This window comes from Podarcis pityusensis, assembly GCF_964106645.2.
Source record: "Podarcis pityusensis genome assembly, chromosome: 15".
In the NCBI taxonomy this organism is placed as follows: Eukaryota; Metazoa; Chordata; class Lepidosauria; order Squamata; family Lacertidae; genus Podarcis; species Podarcis pityusensis.
In genome coordinates this window covers 6,758,870-6,776,993 of record NC_138040.1, presented here as the reverse complement: position 1 = coordinate 6,776,993, position 18,124 = coordinate 6,758,870, and the positions used below count along the sequence as shown (strand labels likewise).

The window sequence follows — 18,124 nt, the reverse complement described above, 5'->3', positions numbered from 1 at the left end:
AAGAGTGTATGGCCTCAGCCCAGCTACTGAGTTTTTGATTCATAGCTTGGTCTCTTAGCAGCTGCATCGCACCAGTAGTGTAAAAGCCCTACAACAAACACACTGGTTTCCTGGGTATCTTAACGTATTATTTGGGGGGGGGGAGCTATCAAGACTCCCCTGTTGGCAGCCTTAAAAGAGTTAACAAATAGGTAGCCCCAAATCCCATGCAGGTCTGCTGATAAGAGAGCTTCCAGCTGAAGCTGCTTTGCCTTTGAAATGATTGGATAGGAGGGACTTGGGGAGGGAAGACCTACTTTGCCTGGAGAGCCACAGTCAGTCTGACATTCCCTGCCCAATGGTGGGTGGGTTGAGAGGGAATGGGTGGGACAGGCAATGGAAGTGATACCTATGCACAGTTGGCAACATTCCCAGCATGCAAATTCCTGAAGTTTCTCCAGTCTCCATGACCACAAGAAAATGCAATTTAATTGGGCTGGGTTTTTGTTCAGGGTTTTTTGTTAGGGCGGGACTGCTGCTGTTATTAATATTTTTTAAAAATTGTATCTTTATTTTGGATCCTATTAAGATTTATGTGGAAGTTGTTCCATCAGGTTGTGTACTTTTTGATGTTTTATTCATCGCTTGACTATTTTTGTTATGCATATAATTATCCTTTTTTTTTTTTTTTACATGTTGTAAGTGTTATAGGAATTTTGAGGTCTTAGATATATGGTAATGTTCATAACCACACGTACATAGATCAGCACAGGAAGACTGACCTGAAGTCATTTTGATTCCTAAACTGAGCAAATGTTTTCTCTGCACGGTCAAACTGGAAAAACCTCCCCATTGTCTCTTTCCTCACAAATCCTGTCTTAAGGACACATTTAAGATCTGAATAGGGTGTGAGCCTGTGACCTGGCCCACGAACTAAGTACCGGTATTTATCACTACAAAAGACTGGACAGCCTCCCCAGGAAATCCAATCAAGTAACCTGCCAGACAGGAGATAAACAACAACAAGAGAAAAACAACATTCAAATGTTCTGTTTTAGACCACCTTTTTTGTGATGTAGGTGTGATGTATCTGAGGGGTGGTCTTAGGTTACACCCCTTCTGTGATGTATGTATGATGTTTCTGGGGGTTGTCCTGATCTACAGGATGGGAATTTCAAAAGTCTTTATAAGGCCTTGCATGCCATTTTTCTGGGTCCTCCTCCTTTCCTACGTGTGAGGGGAGCACCCTGTTGCAACAGATCAATAAAGATCAAGCTTACTAGCTGCTCTGCTTCTCAATATTCTCTGGTTGGCCTCTGTTATTCTCTCCTACCAATAGGGAACCTATGTAAGGACTCTATGTGGGCTCTTGGATACCCCATAAGGGAAAAGGGCAATTTTTGTTTACAACATAAGCAGTCTTGAGCATGGTCCCAATTACGGAAAGGCAGCATACAAATAAAATTATGTATAATGTGTGTATATAATTAGCAATCCACTTCAACAGTTTTATCTGATGAATGGGACTGTAGTGTGTGAAAGCTTATGCCATCATAAGTTTGTTGGTTCTTAAAGTTACAAATGGCTCTGTTGTCTTTGCTAAAACTAATACCCCTCTGCAGAAGTCAACTGTGGCAGTATATTTTAGGGTGGCTGTAGTCCTGAATCTACTGACTTGAGAGTAAATTTATTTGAATTAAGTGGGATTAACGTCTGGTTAGGCATGTCTCACATTGAATTATTAGGTGATTAAAAGACAAACAGAAAGTTAATATTGAGTGCGTATGTATTTTGCAGGTTCAGAAAGTGGCACTAGGTGTGGAAAAGATATGCTTGTGTTTTATTTCATAAAATTTATACACTGCTTGATTGTGAATATCCTCAAAGCAGTTGTGCTGTTTCCATCCTATAAATCTAATATGGTAAATTACTTTTAAGCTGTGGCTAAGTGAAATTTCCCACATGTTATATCGGCAGTGGTGAACCACTGCCCCCTGGCCTAATTAGCCCTCCCAGGCCTCCCCCTTTGATGTGCAAGGTTGTTCAACCAAGCCATGGTACACCTGTGTTACACCTGATGTCAGGTGCAGGACAGGTCAAGAGGCACCAGGCTTTGCAAGCACTGATCATCAACTGATCATCAGCACTCTGCCTGTGTGGTTTGATTTCAAGCCATGAAGGCAAAGGAAGATGGGTCACCTGATATTGTGATGTCAAGTGACTGACATGTGGATAGCCCTGCCTATCTGTAAAAGTTGTCCTGTTAAGAAAAGGGACAGTTAAGGATCCAACTAACGTGCAGGATCCAGTCCCCCATCATCACCACCACATTAAATATTTCACAAATTAGGGGACAAAGCATTCCTTCACAAATCAATATGATTTATTGATTTTCATTCCTTTCCCCATATAGATCATGGATGGAATTAGAAAGATTTGGTTCCCTCAGTGGGTGCTTATAGTGCCATTTACACTTCATCACACTCACTGGCCAGGCCATCAACTGGAAAGGTTTTTATTCCACTCATAAAATGTTTGATTATTCCTTTTTGAAAACAATCATATGCACCCACAAGTACTGAGCCTAAATTGTCCCCCAACTTGTGATTCTCCGTTTGCATATTTGACTGGCACCTAGGTTTCAAAATGTAAGACCATACTATACGATGAATTTTAATAAAAAGAGAAGAGGTGTTCAGAAGCAAAATCCTGTGCATGCCAAGAGCTCAGTGTGGCTTACTCCCTGGTAAGTGTAGTTAGAACTGCAGCCCACCCACGCCATATAATCAAACAACAAACATACGCAGAATGTACTGGGAATTCAATAGCAGATATGAGTACTTATGGAAGCATTCAGCCATACCAGAAAACATCCCAATATATCGACCCATGTAAAAACTGCATTTCTAACCCCCCAGAGTGCCAGATTAATGCTTTTCTTCCCAATATAAAAAAGCACTAAATATAAAATGGAAAGCCTGCATGGGTGTGTGCATATTTTGAAAGAATAATTGTGTTGGCTTGTACCAGCAACCTCACTTTCAAAATTGATAATTCTGTGTCTCCTGAAAGACTGAGGCTGCATTTAACTTGGGAGGAAGCCCCACTGTACCTTACTTCTGAGTAGACTTGCATAGGATTGTGCTGTTAAGGTTGCCATTCTGTGCTCACTTGCACAGGAGTAAGCCTCGCTGAATAAAGAGAGGCTTACTTCTGGAGTAAACACACATGGGATTGTTCTAGAATTCAGGGTTGCGGGTCATAAGCTTCATAATATCTGAGACACAACACAAAATTAATGCTTTTCTTCCCAATATAGGAAAATGGCAATTACAATAGGAAAACATACTTTGGTGGGTTCCCCCTTCATAAATTAATATTTTCACGATATAGTACTTTAAAGGGCAAGAAATAGGAAGCATTGCCTGGGGCTGCCCTCTTCTTCCTCCACTGCATTTTATACACATTTATTCAGAAGTAAGCCCCACCAAGTCGGGCAGTAGGACTGATCAGTTCCAGATCAATCTGCTTCGGATAATAGCCTTTGAAGTGACACGGCAAACATGGAAGGGAAAGTGAAACTAGTAAAAGATGCTGAGTTGCCAAATTATGTCCAGGGAGAAAAAGAGAATAAAGAGCATTTAAGAGTTGTGGGGAACCTCAGGTCCAGGTAGGCCTCAGGACTCCCCTCAGGACAGGTGCTACAACCCCAGGCCATGCCTCTGGCCATTCCTCCTCAAATACTTTCACCTGAATGAAATGTTTCACTAAACTTTGACTGTGCCTCTTGCTCCCCTGAATGAGGGATGGAGAGATAGTGTGGAAAAGTATATGACTTTCACATGGCTGGAATGTACAAAGGCAAGTGTTGCCTCTGCTGTTCCACTCACTCGCCTCTGGCCCCATTCAGCACTGACATGGCGGGAGTCCCTCAAATGTTTGCCCGTGAGGGGCAGCAGCCTTCAGGCTTGCAAAGGTTCCTCACCCCTGCTACCCAGGGCCAGCCCAAGACATTTTCGCACCTGAGGCGAACCAGAACACAGCATCCCTACCCAGCCTGAAAATAAAGGCTGAGTGAAGATTCTGCATGAATAGGCAGGGCTCGTCTCAGACACTGCGCTGCCTGGGGCAGAGGACAAAATGGCGCCCTCCCTGTACCATGCACAGAAGCTGACTGGAGCTGTCGTTGAATCTTAACTTCAACCTGGCAACAGGATGACATCCTCCAGTCTGTGGTTTATATAGGTCTGATCCCCAACACAGGAGAATGGCCCTGGGTTCAAGAGGAATGGAGTGTGCCTGTCGCTTCTGCCTGAGGAGACTACTTCCCCTAAATAATTATGGGAGCTGTTTTTTGTTAGGGGTGCTGGGAGTTGTTAGAAGGCCCCTGTTCCCCTCACAGGACTATAATTCACAGAGCTGTTTGTCAATCTCTCTTCCTCAGGAAGTCTGGGAATTGTAGCTCTGAGAGGGGAATACAGGCCTCCTAACAACTCTCAGAAACCTTAACAAACGACAGCTCCCATAATCCTTTGGGGGGAAGCCATTACTGCTTAAAGTGGTGCGATAGCGTTTTAAACGCCCGACGCAAATGTGAGTTGAAAAGTGTAACACATGAGGGAGGCAAACACTTCTTATGAAGCACAGTGCCGTGCCTTGGAGTCTCAAATTTCCATGTCGCCCTGTGAGATGCCAAAATTCAGCGCCCCCACCTCTCGCTTTCCACCAAGGCTCTGCGCCCCGTGCAACTCAACCAGTTGCGCTCCCCTAAATCTGCCTCAGTGAAACGTATGCGCTGATGTCAAAGAGACAAGCACATGCCAGCCTGACTCCACCATGACACCACAGCTAAGGCAACATTTTCTCATCTTTGCCGCATCAAGCAGTTGGTCCCTTACCTTTCCTGCCCCGACCTGGCCACAGTGATCCATGCGACGGTCACCTCCAGGCTTGGCTACTGTAATTCGCTCTATGCGGGGCTGCCCTTGAAACTCTCCCACAAACTTCAGCGGGTGCAGAATGCTGCAGCGAGGCTCCTCATAGGATATCTGCCATGGGAGCATATTCACCCAGTGGTTTACCAGTTGCACTGGCTCCCGGTAGAGTATAGGGTCAGGTTCAAGGTGCTGGTCTTGACCTTCAAAGCCCTTTGCGGCTTAGGCCCCTCGTATTTACAGGACCGCCTCTCCTGGTATGCCCCGCAGAGGACCTTAAGGTCCATGAATAAACATAGTTTAGAGGTCCTGGGCCCTAAGGAAGTCAGACTATCCTCCACCAGGGCCAGGGCCTTTTCAGTGATGGCTCCAGCCTGGTGGAATGCTCTGCCCCATGAGACTAGGGCCCTTCAGGATTTAACCTCTATCTGCCAGGCCTGTAAGACAGAGCTATTCCGCGTGGCCTTTAATTTGAATTCAGCCTGATCTTCTATTTCCCGTCTCTTCCCTCCCCTTTTATGAAGATTATCTGCTCTGAGACCCCACAGCTAATTCTCCCCTAGCCTCCTCACTGGCCCAAGTAGGACTAATTCAGCCAGCTAGCCCTGGGATTACCTAATGCTTATTTCCCCTAAATTGATTTCTGAATTTTGAATTTTATTGTTATTCATGTTTTATACTGTATTTTATGCTGCTTTTACAATTAAGTTTTAAAATTGTTGTTAGGCGCCCTAAGCCCAGTTTTTGAACCGGGAAGGGCAGGGTATAAATAAAAATTTATTCTTCTTCTTATTATTACTTGAGAATCCACTGCAATCCTCAAGAGTAGGCCAAGCTACAAGGAATATAATAGAGGCTTGGTCTTGTGGTTAAACCATGACAATAAAAATTCAACTTCTTTCAAGGTTAGCTTAGTTGTGTTGCGCACACAATTGTGTCCTCCAATGGAGGGGAATTGGAGGAATGGCTGGAACAGGGGGCACTGCCACCTGAAGCGGTTGACTCAGCCTAATGGTAGAGCCGTACAGTGGTACCTTGGGTTAAGTACTTAATTCGTTCCGGAGGTCCGTACTTAACCTGAAACTGTTCTTAACCTGAGGTACCACTTTAGCTAATGGGGCCTCCTGCTGCTGCCGCGCCGCCAGAGCACAATTTCTGTTCTCATCCTGAAGCAAAGTTCTTAACCTGAAGCACTATTTCTGGGTTAGCAGAGTCTGTAACCTGAAGCATATGTAACCTGAAGCGTATGTAACCTGAAGCGTATGTAACCCGAGGTACCACTGTACTTCAATCCTACAAGTATTTGGGGCAGAGTGAGCTTCATTCAAATGTGTGTGTATGTTCTTCAAATCCACACTCAGTAACTATCTGCTGTAAGAAGGTCCCATGGTACCAGAAATATCCAAGAGAGCGGTGAACACCCTGCTGTAACCATTTAATCAGACATGGCGGGAAAACCTTGGGAGTTTCTCTCAGGATTCTCCAAGATGCTTCTTCAAATCGCTGAGGAAAAAGCTCCAAAAGCACTTCAAACTTAATTTTAACATGAAATCCAATAACCCAACTTGAGAAATGTTGCCAACATTATCAAAACTCATAGCGCTTTCCTCAAAATGACTCAGAAACGTAATCTGAGGAGAAACCACCAGATTCTCATTGAATTAATGCAGAATCCAATGACAAGTTATGGATGAGTGAAAACATCCTCAGATTTTGATATTCTTAATTGCCTGAGGAAGAACCTACACAATTCAAATTTTGCTTTTGGCAATATTTAAGAGATCAGAATCCTCCTTCTTGACCACCTCTCCCCCCCCCCCCAATGTCATAAATCTTTTAAAGCATTGAATGAAACACAGGTTATCTAAACATCAGATTTTCTAATTTTATTAAAAATTCACAAATTTTTTAATCCAACTTTCCCCCCCTTTCATACAGTGAATGGTCTAATATGCACTGGAGGTCACACAAGCTTAGGTTTATTTGAACAATAAAAGACATATGAGAAATTTAATATATAAAGGAAAAAAAGTAGCAGCTGCTGACTGCATATTTGACCATAAAATTTAAATATTTTGGACTTTTTTTTCTTTTAAAGACACAAAAATAAAACCTGTGTGGGTCTATATAAGTCATATTAACAATTCCATTAATGTTGAACAGGACTAAACATTAGCAAAGATGTTAAATTTCCCCCCCTCTTAACCTTGTAACACTTTGTTTAAAATGTTTTGCGTTTTTCCCCCGGGCTGTGGGTACAGCACCCCCAAAGAGTATTTTGTGCTATAGAATTGTTTTATTTGGCAACTGTTTGATTTTATAAGTTTTTATTCTTTGCCTGCTGTAAACGCCACCTTTACAAACTAGCACAGTGAAACACAAGCCCTGTAATGTCTTATAACAACTACGGAAAAAAAAGGAAAAAGAAAGAAAAATGAACTATTTTGGTTGATTGCTCAAAATACTTTGCTTTTGAACAAGAGGTTCTAAAACAGGATTTTTTTTAAAGTAAAACATTGCGCTCCTGAATTTAACATTCGACGTAAACAGTTGACTGCTTTTTTTTCTAGTTTCATAGAGTCTTTTTATTTTTTATTTTTGTTTGTTTAGCTTTTATTTTTCTGAAGGTAGAATACTTTGTCGTTCGTTTCTTTTCAAGTCAGTTTTTTTTTTTAACTTAGAAGTCTAGCAGAAGACCTCTGGGTTTTGAGGATTATTGGTGTGTGTCGCTCAGAGAAGGTAGAAGAGTTGATTCGGAGGGCTTATATTTAAATATTTGCTATTTTGGCCAATGAAAATAAAACAAACATAAAAGCACCACCCTCCCAAAAATAACAACAAAATTAACTACATTTCATTTGCCCCACCTGACATTTCTGAAGCTTTAAAAGTCTATTGTTGTGGCTCATGTTGAATGTTCGGAGGCAAAATTAAACAAATCAATAATACCAAAAGAATCATCATTTTAAAAAATGCTAGAATTCCTTGAAGCTTTTTTTTTTTTTTTGTCTTGTTCTTGTTGACCTTGCCTTTATTCAATATTGGTTTCTTTTCCTATGAGAAAAGTCTCTGAGAATCTTGTTTTTCCCCCCCTAGAGTTATAGTCTAGTGAATGCGGACACTCACTATTTGCCATCCCATAATATATGGCAGTATCGAAACAAATCCACTTCGCCAGTGTCTTTTTTCCTTCTTCACTTGGTACAAAAAGAGATTACTTTCTTCATATTTTCCCCCTTGTCTTGTCTTTTCTCCTTTCATTCTGTATCATGAAGATTGTCCTCCGGTTTATACCAAAATCTCCCTGGGCTTCGATCTGAAATGAATAATTCAGTTAATTCCCAAAGTTCACAAAAAGAAAAAAAGGCAAAACCCCCAACAAATATATCTATATATCTATACGTCTTAGGGCAAGAAAGAAAAAAAAAGAAACTATTTGCTCGAACTCGTTTCTATACACCTGGATGTAAGCAAAGGTGGGTGTCGATTGGCCACTTACTTCTCAGCCCCCAGTCTTGGTATTTAAAGCTACCATACAGCAGCCTCGTTCATTTCGGGCGGATGTGATAAGTGGCTGCCATAGTTAGCACCGCCGTTGACAGATATCGAGGAAAACGGAGGACTCGGCCCAAAAACTTCGGCCGACATGGAGTGCAAGGAGCCAGGTAGGTTGGGTTCGGGGCTCGGAGAGTCCCCAGGTGGGTGTGACATGATATCTGTGAAACGCTGAGCTTCGCTGGAAGGATGGTGTCCAGGTAAGGGGTGGTCCATCCCCCCGAGAGGCGTTCCTGACGACCCGGACGATGGCACGAAAGGGAGATCCACCGGCGTCTGGGCTTGAGAGGAAGGCGGTCCTTGGGGGAAGAAATCGTAGTTGCTCCCAGGTCCGTAGTATTCGCTCTGGTAATCTGGCAGGCGGAGAAAAGATAAAAGGTTGACGTACATGCCATGGATCTTTCTTTCTTTCTTTGCTGCATCAGGAGGTTTTTTAATGTTTTGTTGTGTTTCCGAGCACAATTCAAAGTGTTGGTGCTGACCTTTAAAGCCCTAAACGGCCTCGGTCCAGTATACCTGAAGAAGCGTCTCCACCCCCATCGTTCAGCCCGGACACTGAGAGGGACTTCTGGCGGTTCCCTCATTGCGAGAAGTGAAGTTACAGGGAACCAGACAGAGGGCCTTCTCGGTAGTGGCACCCGCCCTGTGGAACGCCCTCCCTTCAGATGTGAAGGAAATAAGCAGCTATCTTATCTTTAAAAGACATCTGAAGGCAGCCCTGTTTAGGGAAGTTTTTAATATTTAATGCTGTATTGTTTTCAACACTCGATTGGGAGCCGCCCAGAGTGGCTGGGGAAACTCAGCCAGAAGGGCGGGGTATAAATAATAAAGTATAATTTATTTATTTATTTATTTATTTATTTTATTATTATTATTATCATCATGTATTTTGCTGGAAGCTACCCAGAGTGGCTGGGGAAACCCAGCCAGGTGGGTGGGATATAAACAATAAAATTATTATTATTTATTATTATTTTAGATCATAATTACAGCAGAGGATGGCCTGATCAGCTGTCAATACTGCATAACCAAATTTGATTAGTTATGTAGCAGGATGTCGCCCTTTTCACTATGTGGTTCGTGGTGGGCTGAGCTTCCCCATGTCTCGATTAGAGAAGGGGAAACATAGGAAAAGCCAGCCGGATCAGGCCAATGGCCCATCTAATCCAGCATTCTCACAGGGGCCAGCCAGGTGTTCCAATGGAAAGCCTGCAAGCAGGAGCAGAATTTGGTAATATGGCGCCCTATGCTCCCCTCCTGTAGTTTCCAGTAATTGGTATTCAGAAGCACTAAGGTCCAGTGCCAAGGGCCTTCTGGCAGTTCCCTAACTGCGAGAAGCCAAGTTACAGGGAACCAGGCAGATTGCCTTCTTGGTAGTGGCACCCGCCCTGTGGAATGCCCTCCCACCAGATGTCAAAGAGAACAACAACTATCTCACTTTTCGAAGACATCTGAAGGCAGCCCTGTTTAGGGAAGTTTTTAATATTTGATTAATTATTGTATTTTAATATTTTGTTGGAAGCTGCCCAGAGTGGCTGGGGAAGCCCAGCAAGATGGGCGGGGTATAAATATATTATTATTATTATTATTATTATTATTATTATTATTATTATTACATAACCTAGCCTTGGCTTCTTTTGCACCTTGACCTGGCGCCATTTTCTGCTTCGCCACAGTCAGCAAAATGATTTGGGGAGGCCCTGATGAGGCCCCCAGCCACCACCTCAACAGTGGTGCAACTTGGGTTGGACCTCAGAGCTGAAGTCTGGACCACCACAGCCCAGGCTCTGACCCCCCAAGTACACCCCCCCGAAAGTGGCAAATTACAGTGACAAATGTGCTCTGCATCAGCATCTGTGCCACCAGTGACAGCTCTGGGCCTGATGCTGATGACTGCAACTTTTATTTCTCCTTACTTAAAAAAAACTCATTATGGTTGTGGGGGGGCAAGGACCAGGCACCTACACATTTGCAAATGCTTGTCATCAACAAGCCCACCTTTTCCCCTAGTTGCATCTTAAAACCTGTTTGCACGTCCTCAGCTTTAAATTAAAATGTGATGAATGCAAATTCTGCAATAAATTAAAACCACACTCTGCTATAAGATGCCAAGTTGAATCAATTTTGCTAAATTGTTATTATTTTCACACTTTGATCTGATTATGCTGATAAGGGGAAGAGGGGCCACAGAAACTTCTGTGGTTTCTGATTTCACCCAGTAACTTGAAATAACATTTTTTCAACAATAAGAGAAGCTTGATTTTGTTTTTAAGAATGAGAGGACGCCAAGATTCTTATAAAGCTGAAGATGAACTCTGCAGCCAAGATCACTTTGGGGAATTTTCCCTGTATTTCCATGGAACCAGTATTAATATGGTGGTGTGCAAACATAACCATTATCTCCTCAAAAGTACATCTTCTTGGATTCTGTGGGGCTTACTCCCAGGAAAGCAGGTTTTTAGGATTACAGTCTTTGTTTGCGGGGAGGTTAGACTACATGGACTATTTAATGAGCATTCATTCTGGCTTGTCTGTGGGTAGGCTAGATGGCACTGCATCAAAGCCAGTGTCATCCTCCACTTTCCCTGTCACTTTCCTTACTGCAAAAAGGCCTGATATTTTAGGATAGTGGGTTTATTACACAATATTTCCCAATCAGCTATAATTGTGCAACCTACCACTGAACAACAGTGTTGTTGCCCCCCCCCCAAACATGTTAACTCCATCAGACAGACGCTTTGGGGCAGTCATTCCATGGACTGCCTCAGTGGGAGATATGGAAAGCAGTGCTCATTCCATCAGCTTTGCTGAAAAACCAGCTCTGCCACGCACCTCTTACCCCTGAACTGTGTCAGCTACTCATTAGAAGAATAACTATTTAATAATTGGTGTCTGGGTTTTATTTTTTCCCTCCTTCTCCCCCTTCCCTGGTGGGTCATTTTCCATCTCCCCCAATTTTAAGCCTACAGGCTTAAAGACTGTCTTGTTTTGACTGATTGCATTTAAGCCATTCTGGGAGCCTTCTTGGCTGAAGAGTGGTCTACAAATTCTATAAATGAATGAACCTGAATCCTGAAAATAGCAACTGTGTGGAATCACCCTCAGGCCCCACTGCAAGATCATTATATCCCTTACACCGGGGCTAGCCAACATGACACCCTCATTTCACCTTAAAAATGGGTTAGGGCTTGCCAGTCTTCCCAGTGCCTTTGATCTAATTGGCCCAGAACACAAGGAAGGCAGGATCAGGTTTGCTTCTTTCTGACTGATTGGGAAGAACAGCGCCAACACATATTGTTTATCTCTGTGAGTGCCCCCCTATGCTAGGGTTCCAATCTGCACCAGGCCCCCCAAAAATGGCAGTTGGAGGGGACTCCCACTCACCCCTTGCATTTCAGGACAGAACTATGCAGTTAATTTCATGGTTAGTTTGGTTCTGAGTTTTGGGGTGCTTTTAATGTTTGATGTTTTGTTTTGTTCCTTTATACAGTGGTACCTCGGGTTAAGTACTTAATTCGTTCCGAAGGTCCGTTCTTAACCTGAAACTGTTCTTAACCTGAAGCACCACTTTAGCTAATGGGGCCTCCTTCTGCCGCCACGCTGCCAGAGCACGATTTCTGTTCTTATCCTGAAGCAAAGTTCTTAACCTGAAGCATTATTTCTAGGTTAGTGGAGTCTGTAACCTGAAGCGTATGTAACCTGAAGTACCACTGTATTTTGTTGGAAGCTGCCCAGAGTGTCTGGGGTCAGATGGGTAGGGTATAAAAGCACTTTGTTGTTGTTGTTGTTGCATTAGGCTAGACCCTATGAAGCTGCATGAAGAGATTCATTCCAGATTCTAAAGCAAGGCTCTTTCTGGATTCAGCTTCACAGAGGACCTTTGCAGAAAGAGCTGTAGCTCAGTGACAGAGGATCTGCTTTGCATAAAGGAAATCCCAGGCTCATTTCCAGGTACAGCTGGGAAAGGATCCTGCCTGAAACCTGGGGGAATCGCTAACAAGTCAATGTAGATAACACTGAGCTTGGTGGATCAATGGTCTGACTCAGCATGAAGCAGTTTCTTCTCTTGTGAGGGAGGCAGTTCAGCCTCTTTACCATTTAGGATGATCCTCTTAAGCTACTGCTTATAGGAGGCCAGGAAGCATGATTTGGTTAAAACGTGGGCGGCTAAGGATTTCATAAAGCCTTTATACCCCCTCCCCATGACTTGAGCACTGGTTCTGGTACACTCAAGGGAGATTACAGGCACCTGCTGAATTTTCTGTTACCCTAAAAACAAACCCTAAAACTAAAAGGAGCACCTTTTAGCTGGAGATAAAGGGAAAGGATGCAGTGCCAAATTAGTAATTAAGAAGTAAGTTTTCTGCTAATGGGCTGGGATTAGGTTCCCACCCAATTTTTTTATAAAAATTTAAATATTATAAATATTATCTAAAATTAAGCAGCCTAATATCAAGTTTATTTCCTGACGGTTTTGCAGTGCTCCCTCCCTGCAAACTTTCTGGCTCCAGGCCTGTCAAGAGGTGTAAAATCAAAATTCTTGGGCTGGCTTGTGTGTGTGGATGCAGCTAGGGAGACGTGTGAACACGCCCAGGAACCTCCCCCCCCCCCCGCGCGCGCGCGCTTACCCACCTCCGTAAAAGGAGAAGGGCCCGTTGGGGATGAGCTCTCCCGGCTCCAGACGGTCTACCAGCGGCCTCATGCGGCGGGGGCTGCGGAAAAACGCGTGCCGTCGGGCCCCCAGCGCGCTCAGTTGCTTCATGCGCCTTTCTTTGGAACGCCGATTCTGGAACCAAACCTGCCAGGGAGAAGGAGGAAGAGAAGCCGGAGTTGAGAGGCTGCTTGGGATACCGAGGCGAGGACAAGGGCGCGGGGATCAACGCTAGAGCCACTGGGAAAGAGAAGCCAAGCAGGATCGTTCCCGTGGTGCGCCTAGGGCGCACGGAGAGATGCCGTTTGGAGAGCTTTTGGAACACTCGCCCAGGGCATTCGCCAAAAGGCCAGGCAGGCAGGCAAGGGGGTGGGAATGGAGGACGCTAGGCTGACCATTCAGAGACGCCAAAATACAACCTAAGAACACACACACACAAAGGTATATCAAACCAGAGAAACCGGATTCTCAAAGCAGCTAAACGGAGGGAGCAGTGCTGAATTAACACATATACCAGGGTTGACAAGCGGGCCGGGAAAGGAACCGGATTAGACGCCAGGATTGTTAAAGCAATGCCTCTTTCGGTTGTATCCAACGTCAGTTTCATTCAGAGCAAACCTATTGAATTCAATTGCTACGACTAACTTACGCTCGTTAATTTCAGTGGGTCTCCTCGGAGTACAATTTAGCTGGAGACAACCACACGTCATTCACCCAATCCGCAATTTGTTAAAGTGAAATGGTGTGCAGAGATCTGGAGTTGAAACTGCTCGATTCTTATTCGCTCATACATGTATCTGATTATAATTTTACTGAAGGTAAATCTCTCTCTGTCTCACACACACACGCGCGCGCACACACACGAGAGAGAGAGAGAGAGAGAGAGAGAGAGAGAGAGAGAGAGAGAGAGAATTTTATTGGAGGTAAAATTATCGGGCTTCAAGATATCCTCTGGCTCAGAAGAAAGGACAGCGCAAATCCGGATTCGGGGAGCGCCGCGGTTTACACACCACCGGAAAGAATCCGCTCTCCACCCCTTGCCTGGCTCAGCATACGCAAATACGGATGCTCCCTTTCGCTGACAAGCACACACTCACAGGGACATAGTCCAGCTACCAGCCTCCCTGCTTACACGCATATTGCAGATAAACACACCCACCCACCAGGTCCCCACGTTCACAGAAGGGTGGAATGAGTGGCAGGTCTTGCATATAGGGACAGGACTCGTGTACGCACACACTATCCATTTAAAGAACCCCCGCACAGTGTCGTTTACCCCTCCCAGAGCTACAATTCCCAGCACCCTTAACAAACGACAGTTCCCAAGATTCATGTGTGCGTTTGAAATGTACCGTACACCAGTGCAAGACACAACCCCAGTATTCATCGATTCATCGGTCAATCAGGCAATTAAAACATTGATAAACCACTTAAAAAATTAAAATACCTTAAGTGGCGTACACGATTAAAGCAGTAAATGAGATCATTGGAACAAAAATACAATATAAAACATGTAAAACAGTGGTATAAAAGCATATTTAAAAAACAATAAAGGGAATTAATACAGAAAGAAGCAGGGTCTGATATTATGGGTCAGTAAAAGTCTGGTGTGTCTTTACAAGAGGTCTGAAGCAAGTGATAGATAAATACACACAAGCCAGTTTTTAAATATAGAAAATATAGAGGTTTAAAGTTACTTAAATGTAGTTTTGGCATTATTATTATTATTATTATTATTAAGCTAAAGTGGGGATAAAGAATTTGAAATCTATTTCCATATTATCAATCACTTACTGCACAATCCTGTGTGTCCTTACTCAGAAGTAAAGGCAGAGCCACACCCTACATTTAAAGCATATACTGGGAACTGCAGTTTTCCCCTAGCAGCACTACAATTCCCAGCTCCCTTAGCAAACTACAGTTCCCAGCATTCTTTGAGGGGGGAATCATGTCCTTTTGCAGATCTGCACTAAGTCACAATGCTTTACAGTACATGAGGGGCCTATTCCCCATTAAAAGTGAAATCGTCATCATGACAGTTCACAAGTATGTCCTATTTAATTCAGTGGGCCTTAGTCCTAGGTAAACAGAATTAAAGTTGCAGCCTCATTTTCTTATTTCTTTGTGGGAATGTGTGGATTTTTTATTCATTTTCTTGCCTTTATTTCCCACCTTTCTTCCACCAGGTGTCCTGTTTATTTTATTTTGTTTATGCTATGTATATACTGCTTAATCGCCAACGCTTCTTTGCAGTACATCAAGATTACCAAAAGCACACACAGACAAAGGGGATAAAATTAAGTCAAAATGAACCATAAAACCAGAAACCTTCCTTACAATGCCTGCTGAAATAGAAAGGCATGTTTGTCCAACAGTAACCGAAGTTAAAAGGAGGGGGAGGGGGGGCTCTGTCTGATCTCAACCCTGAGAGTACCAGGACCAGGGCTGGATTTAGGTTTGAGGAGGCTCTAAGCCATGGGTAGGCAAACTAAGGCCCGGGGGCCGGATGCGGCCCAATCGCCTTCTCAATCCGGCCCATAGACGGTCTGGGAATCAGCATGTTTTTACATGAGTAGAATGTATCCTTTTATTTAAAATGCATCCCTGGGTTATTTGTGGGGCATAGGAATTCGTTCATTTTATTCCCCCCCCCCAATATAGTCTGCCCCCCCCAAGGTCTGAGGGACAGAGTACCAGCCCCCTGCTGAAAAAGTTTGCTGACCTCTGCTCTAAGCTACTGAATGCAATGGGGCCCTTTATATGTCCAGCTGTCCTTTGTCAACAACAAATTGTTGCTGTTTTGTGTGTTGAATATATGCTACATGGTAATTTATGGACCTAATAGGTACCTTAAGTCATTTGCACATAACAAATAGGAGCCTACACAACACAAAACACTGTTGCTGTGTGTAGGTTTTATTTTTTTATCTTATATTTTGGAAATGTACATCCAGTTTTTTCCCCTTTAATTTTTTTGGGGGGCCCCCAAGAGAGTGGGGCCCTAAGCCATGGGTAGGCAAACTAAGGCCCGGGGGCCAGATCCGGCCCAATCACCTTCTAAATCTGGCCTGCGGATGGTCTGGGAATCAGCATGTTTTTACATGAGTGGAATGTGTCCTTTTCTTTAAAATGCATCTCTGGGTTATTTGTGGGGCATAGGAATTCGTTCTTTCCCCCCAAAAATATAGTGTGCCCCCCCCCACAAGGTCTGAGGGACAGTGGACCGGCCCCCTGTTGAAAAAGTTTGCTGACCCCTGCCCTAAGCTATAGCTTGTTTAGCTTATACGTACGGTAAATCCGGCACTGACCAGGACCCACTGGTGACTGCAGTCCACGGAAACTGCTGTAGTGGAATGCAAGGAGCTCAAACAGTGGGTGGAGTCAGAGTCACTGAAAGATAGAGTCTAGCTTCACCCTTTTCACCTCCCTGTTGAGTTCTACAAGGGCAACACTGAGATGAAGGAGGAGGAATCTCACCACCAATGCCAAATCCTGGGCTGGTTGCAGGAAAGAAAGCAGGCAGGTTTGGGGCGGGGCTGGCTGAAGGCAGGCTGAGCTTGGTGGGGCATGGCCCCATTCGCCCATTAATGGACTAGCCTGCACTGCAGCTGACCCACATTTAGAGGCAGTAATGTTTCTGAACATCCCTTGCTGGAAGCCACAGGAGAGGACAGTGCTGTTGTGCTTGAACCCTGCTTGCTTGCTGACCACGGGCATCTATCTGGTTGGCCACTGTGAGAACAGGATGTTGGACTAGGTGGGCCATTGGCCTGATCCTGCAGGCCATTCTTACATTTGGGACTTGTTTGGCTCCAGCAGAGTGGTGACCGCATGTGCTTTCTGCCTTCACTTTATTTAATTCCAGATTGCACAGGGGAAGATCTAATTTGCACGTTTGTTTCACATTTCAGAGGCAGGTCCCAGCAGAAAAGAATCAACACCCCCTGTGTGAATATCTCCTCTCCGCCTCCCCTCCCCTTGAGCATACAGCTGGGGTAGCCAACATGGAGCCCTGTTGGACTCCAACTCCCATCAGCCACCAGCCAGCATATTTGTGGGGTGGCCTACATGAGCCGAAGCAGACAGTACCATTTCAGGCTGCAGGGAGAGGCGCCAGTTTTGAATTCTCCCCTGAGACAGAAATGAATTCCCTGCGACTAATAATTTCACACTAGCCAGAGAGGTTGTGGTAGCCTAGGTCATTCCCTGCTGGGCTAGTTTTCTACTTGCAGGTTATGTTCAATATTGGACAAAGCATTAAAAATATGCCCCCCCCCCAATCTGCACCCTGAAGTAGTGCAATCTACACTGGCCATTGCTGGAAGTTGTAGTACAGCAACATCTGGAGGGCCAATAGGGCCCCACACCTGGTGTAAACTGAAAAATGTATAAACTGATGCCCATTAAATTGCAATCTATATATTAGTGTCAGGAGCTGTACAAACACATCGTCTGTATCTAGACAGGTTTATAATCTGAGTGGGGGAAACTAGGCAAACAGTGTTTTCGGTGGGCAGAGATTTGGGAAACAGCATTAAGGAGGAGGGATAATAACCACCTTACAGTCCCATCCCACCATCCGTTTAGATTTTGCTGTCTATTGGTGATGTGTTTTCCCTGCTGTTTTATTGGGTTTATTTTATAGATTACTGTATGGCTTTTATTGCAATGCATTCTTCTTCTCCCTCTCCCCCCCAGTTTTATGCCATCCTTTTACGCTTTTAAATTTTGTGAGTCCTTCTGAGTCAAGGGACTAATAAAATGAATTAACAACAACACTAATAATAAGAGTCTGTTCTCCAGGCAGCTCTGCGGGGGGGGGGGTATCTCTCTCTTCTCTCCCCCCCCCCTTCATTCTATCCCTACAACAACCCTGTGAGGTAGGTTAGGCAGAGAGATGTGGACTGATCTAAGGTCACCCATGGCTGAAAGGGGAGTTGATCCTGGACCTAACCAAGACATGGATAAGCCATGCAAATACATACAGACTTACTTGCAAACATTG

At 44.2% G+C, this 18,124-nt stretch overlaps 1 protein-coding gene across 1 annotated transcript in view; it reads right to left on the bottom strand.

Annotated features, from left to right (window-relative positions):
* Positions 1–6,773: 6,773 nt before the first annotated feature.
* LHX1 (LIM homeobox 1) overlaps positions 6,774–18,124 on the bottom strand; it is a 55,842-nt gene continuing 44,491 nt past the window's right edge. Inside the window, exons 4-6 of the mRNA XM_080983140.1 lie at positions 13,101–13,266; positions 8,413–8,821; positions 6,774–8,229 (exon numbers count right to left, since the gene is read on the bottom strand). Coding sequence (XP_080839266.1) covers positions 8,442–8,821; positions 13,101–13,266 — 546 coding nt within the window. The 3' untranslated portion in view covers positions 6,774–8,229; positions 8,413–8,441. The remainder of the gene's footprint in view (positions 8,230–8,412; positions 8,822–13,100; positions 13,267–18,124) is intronic.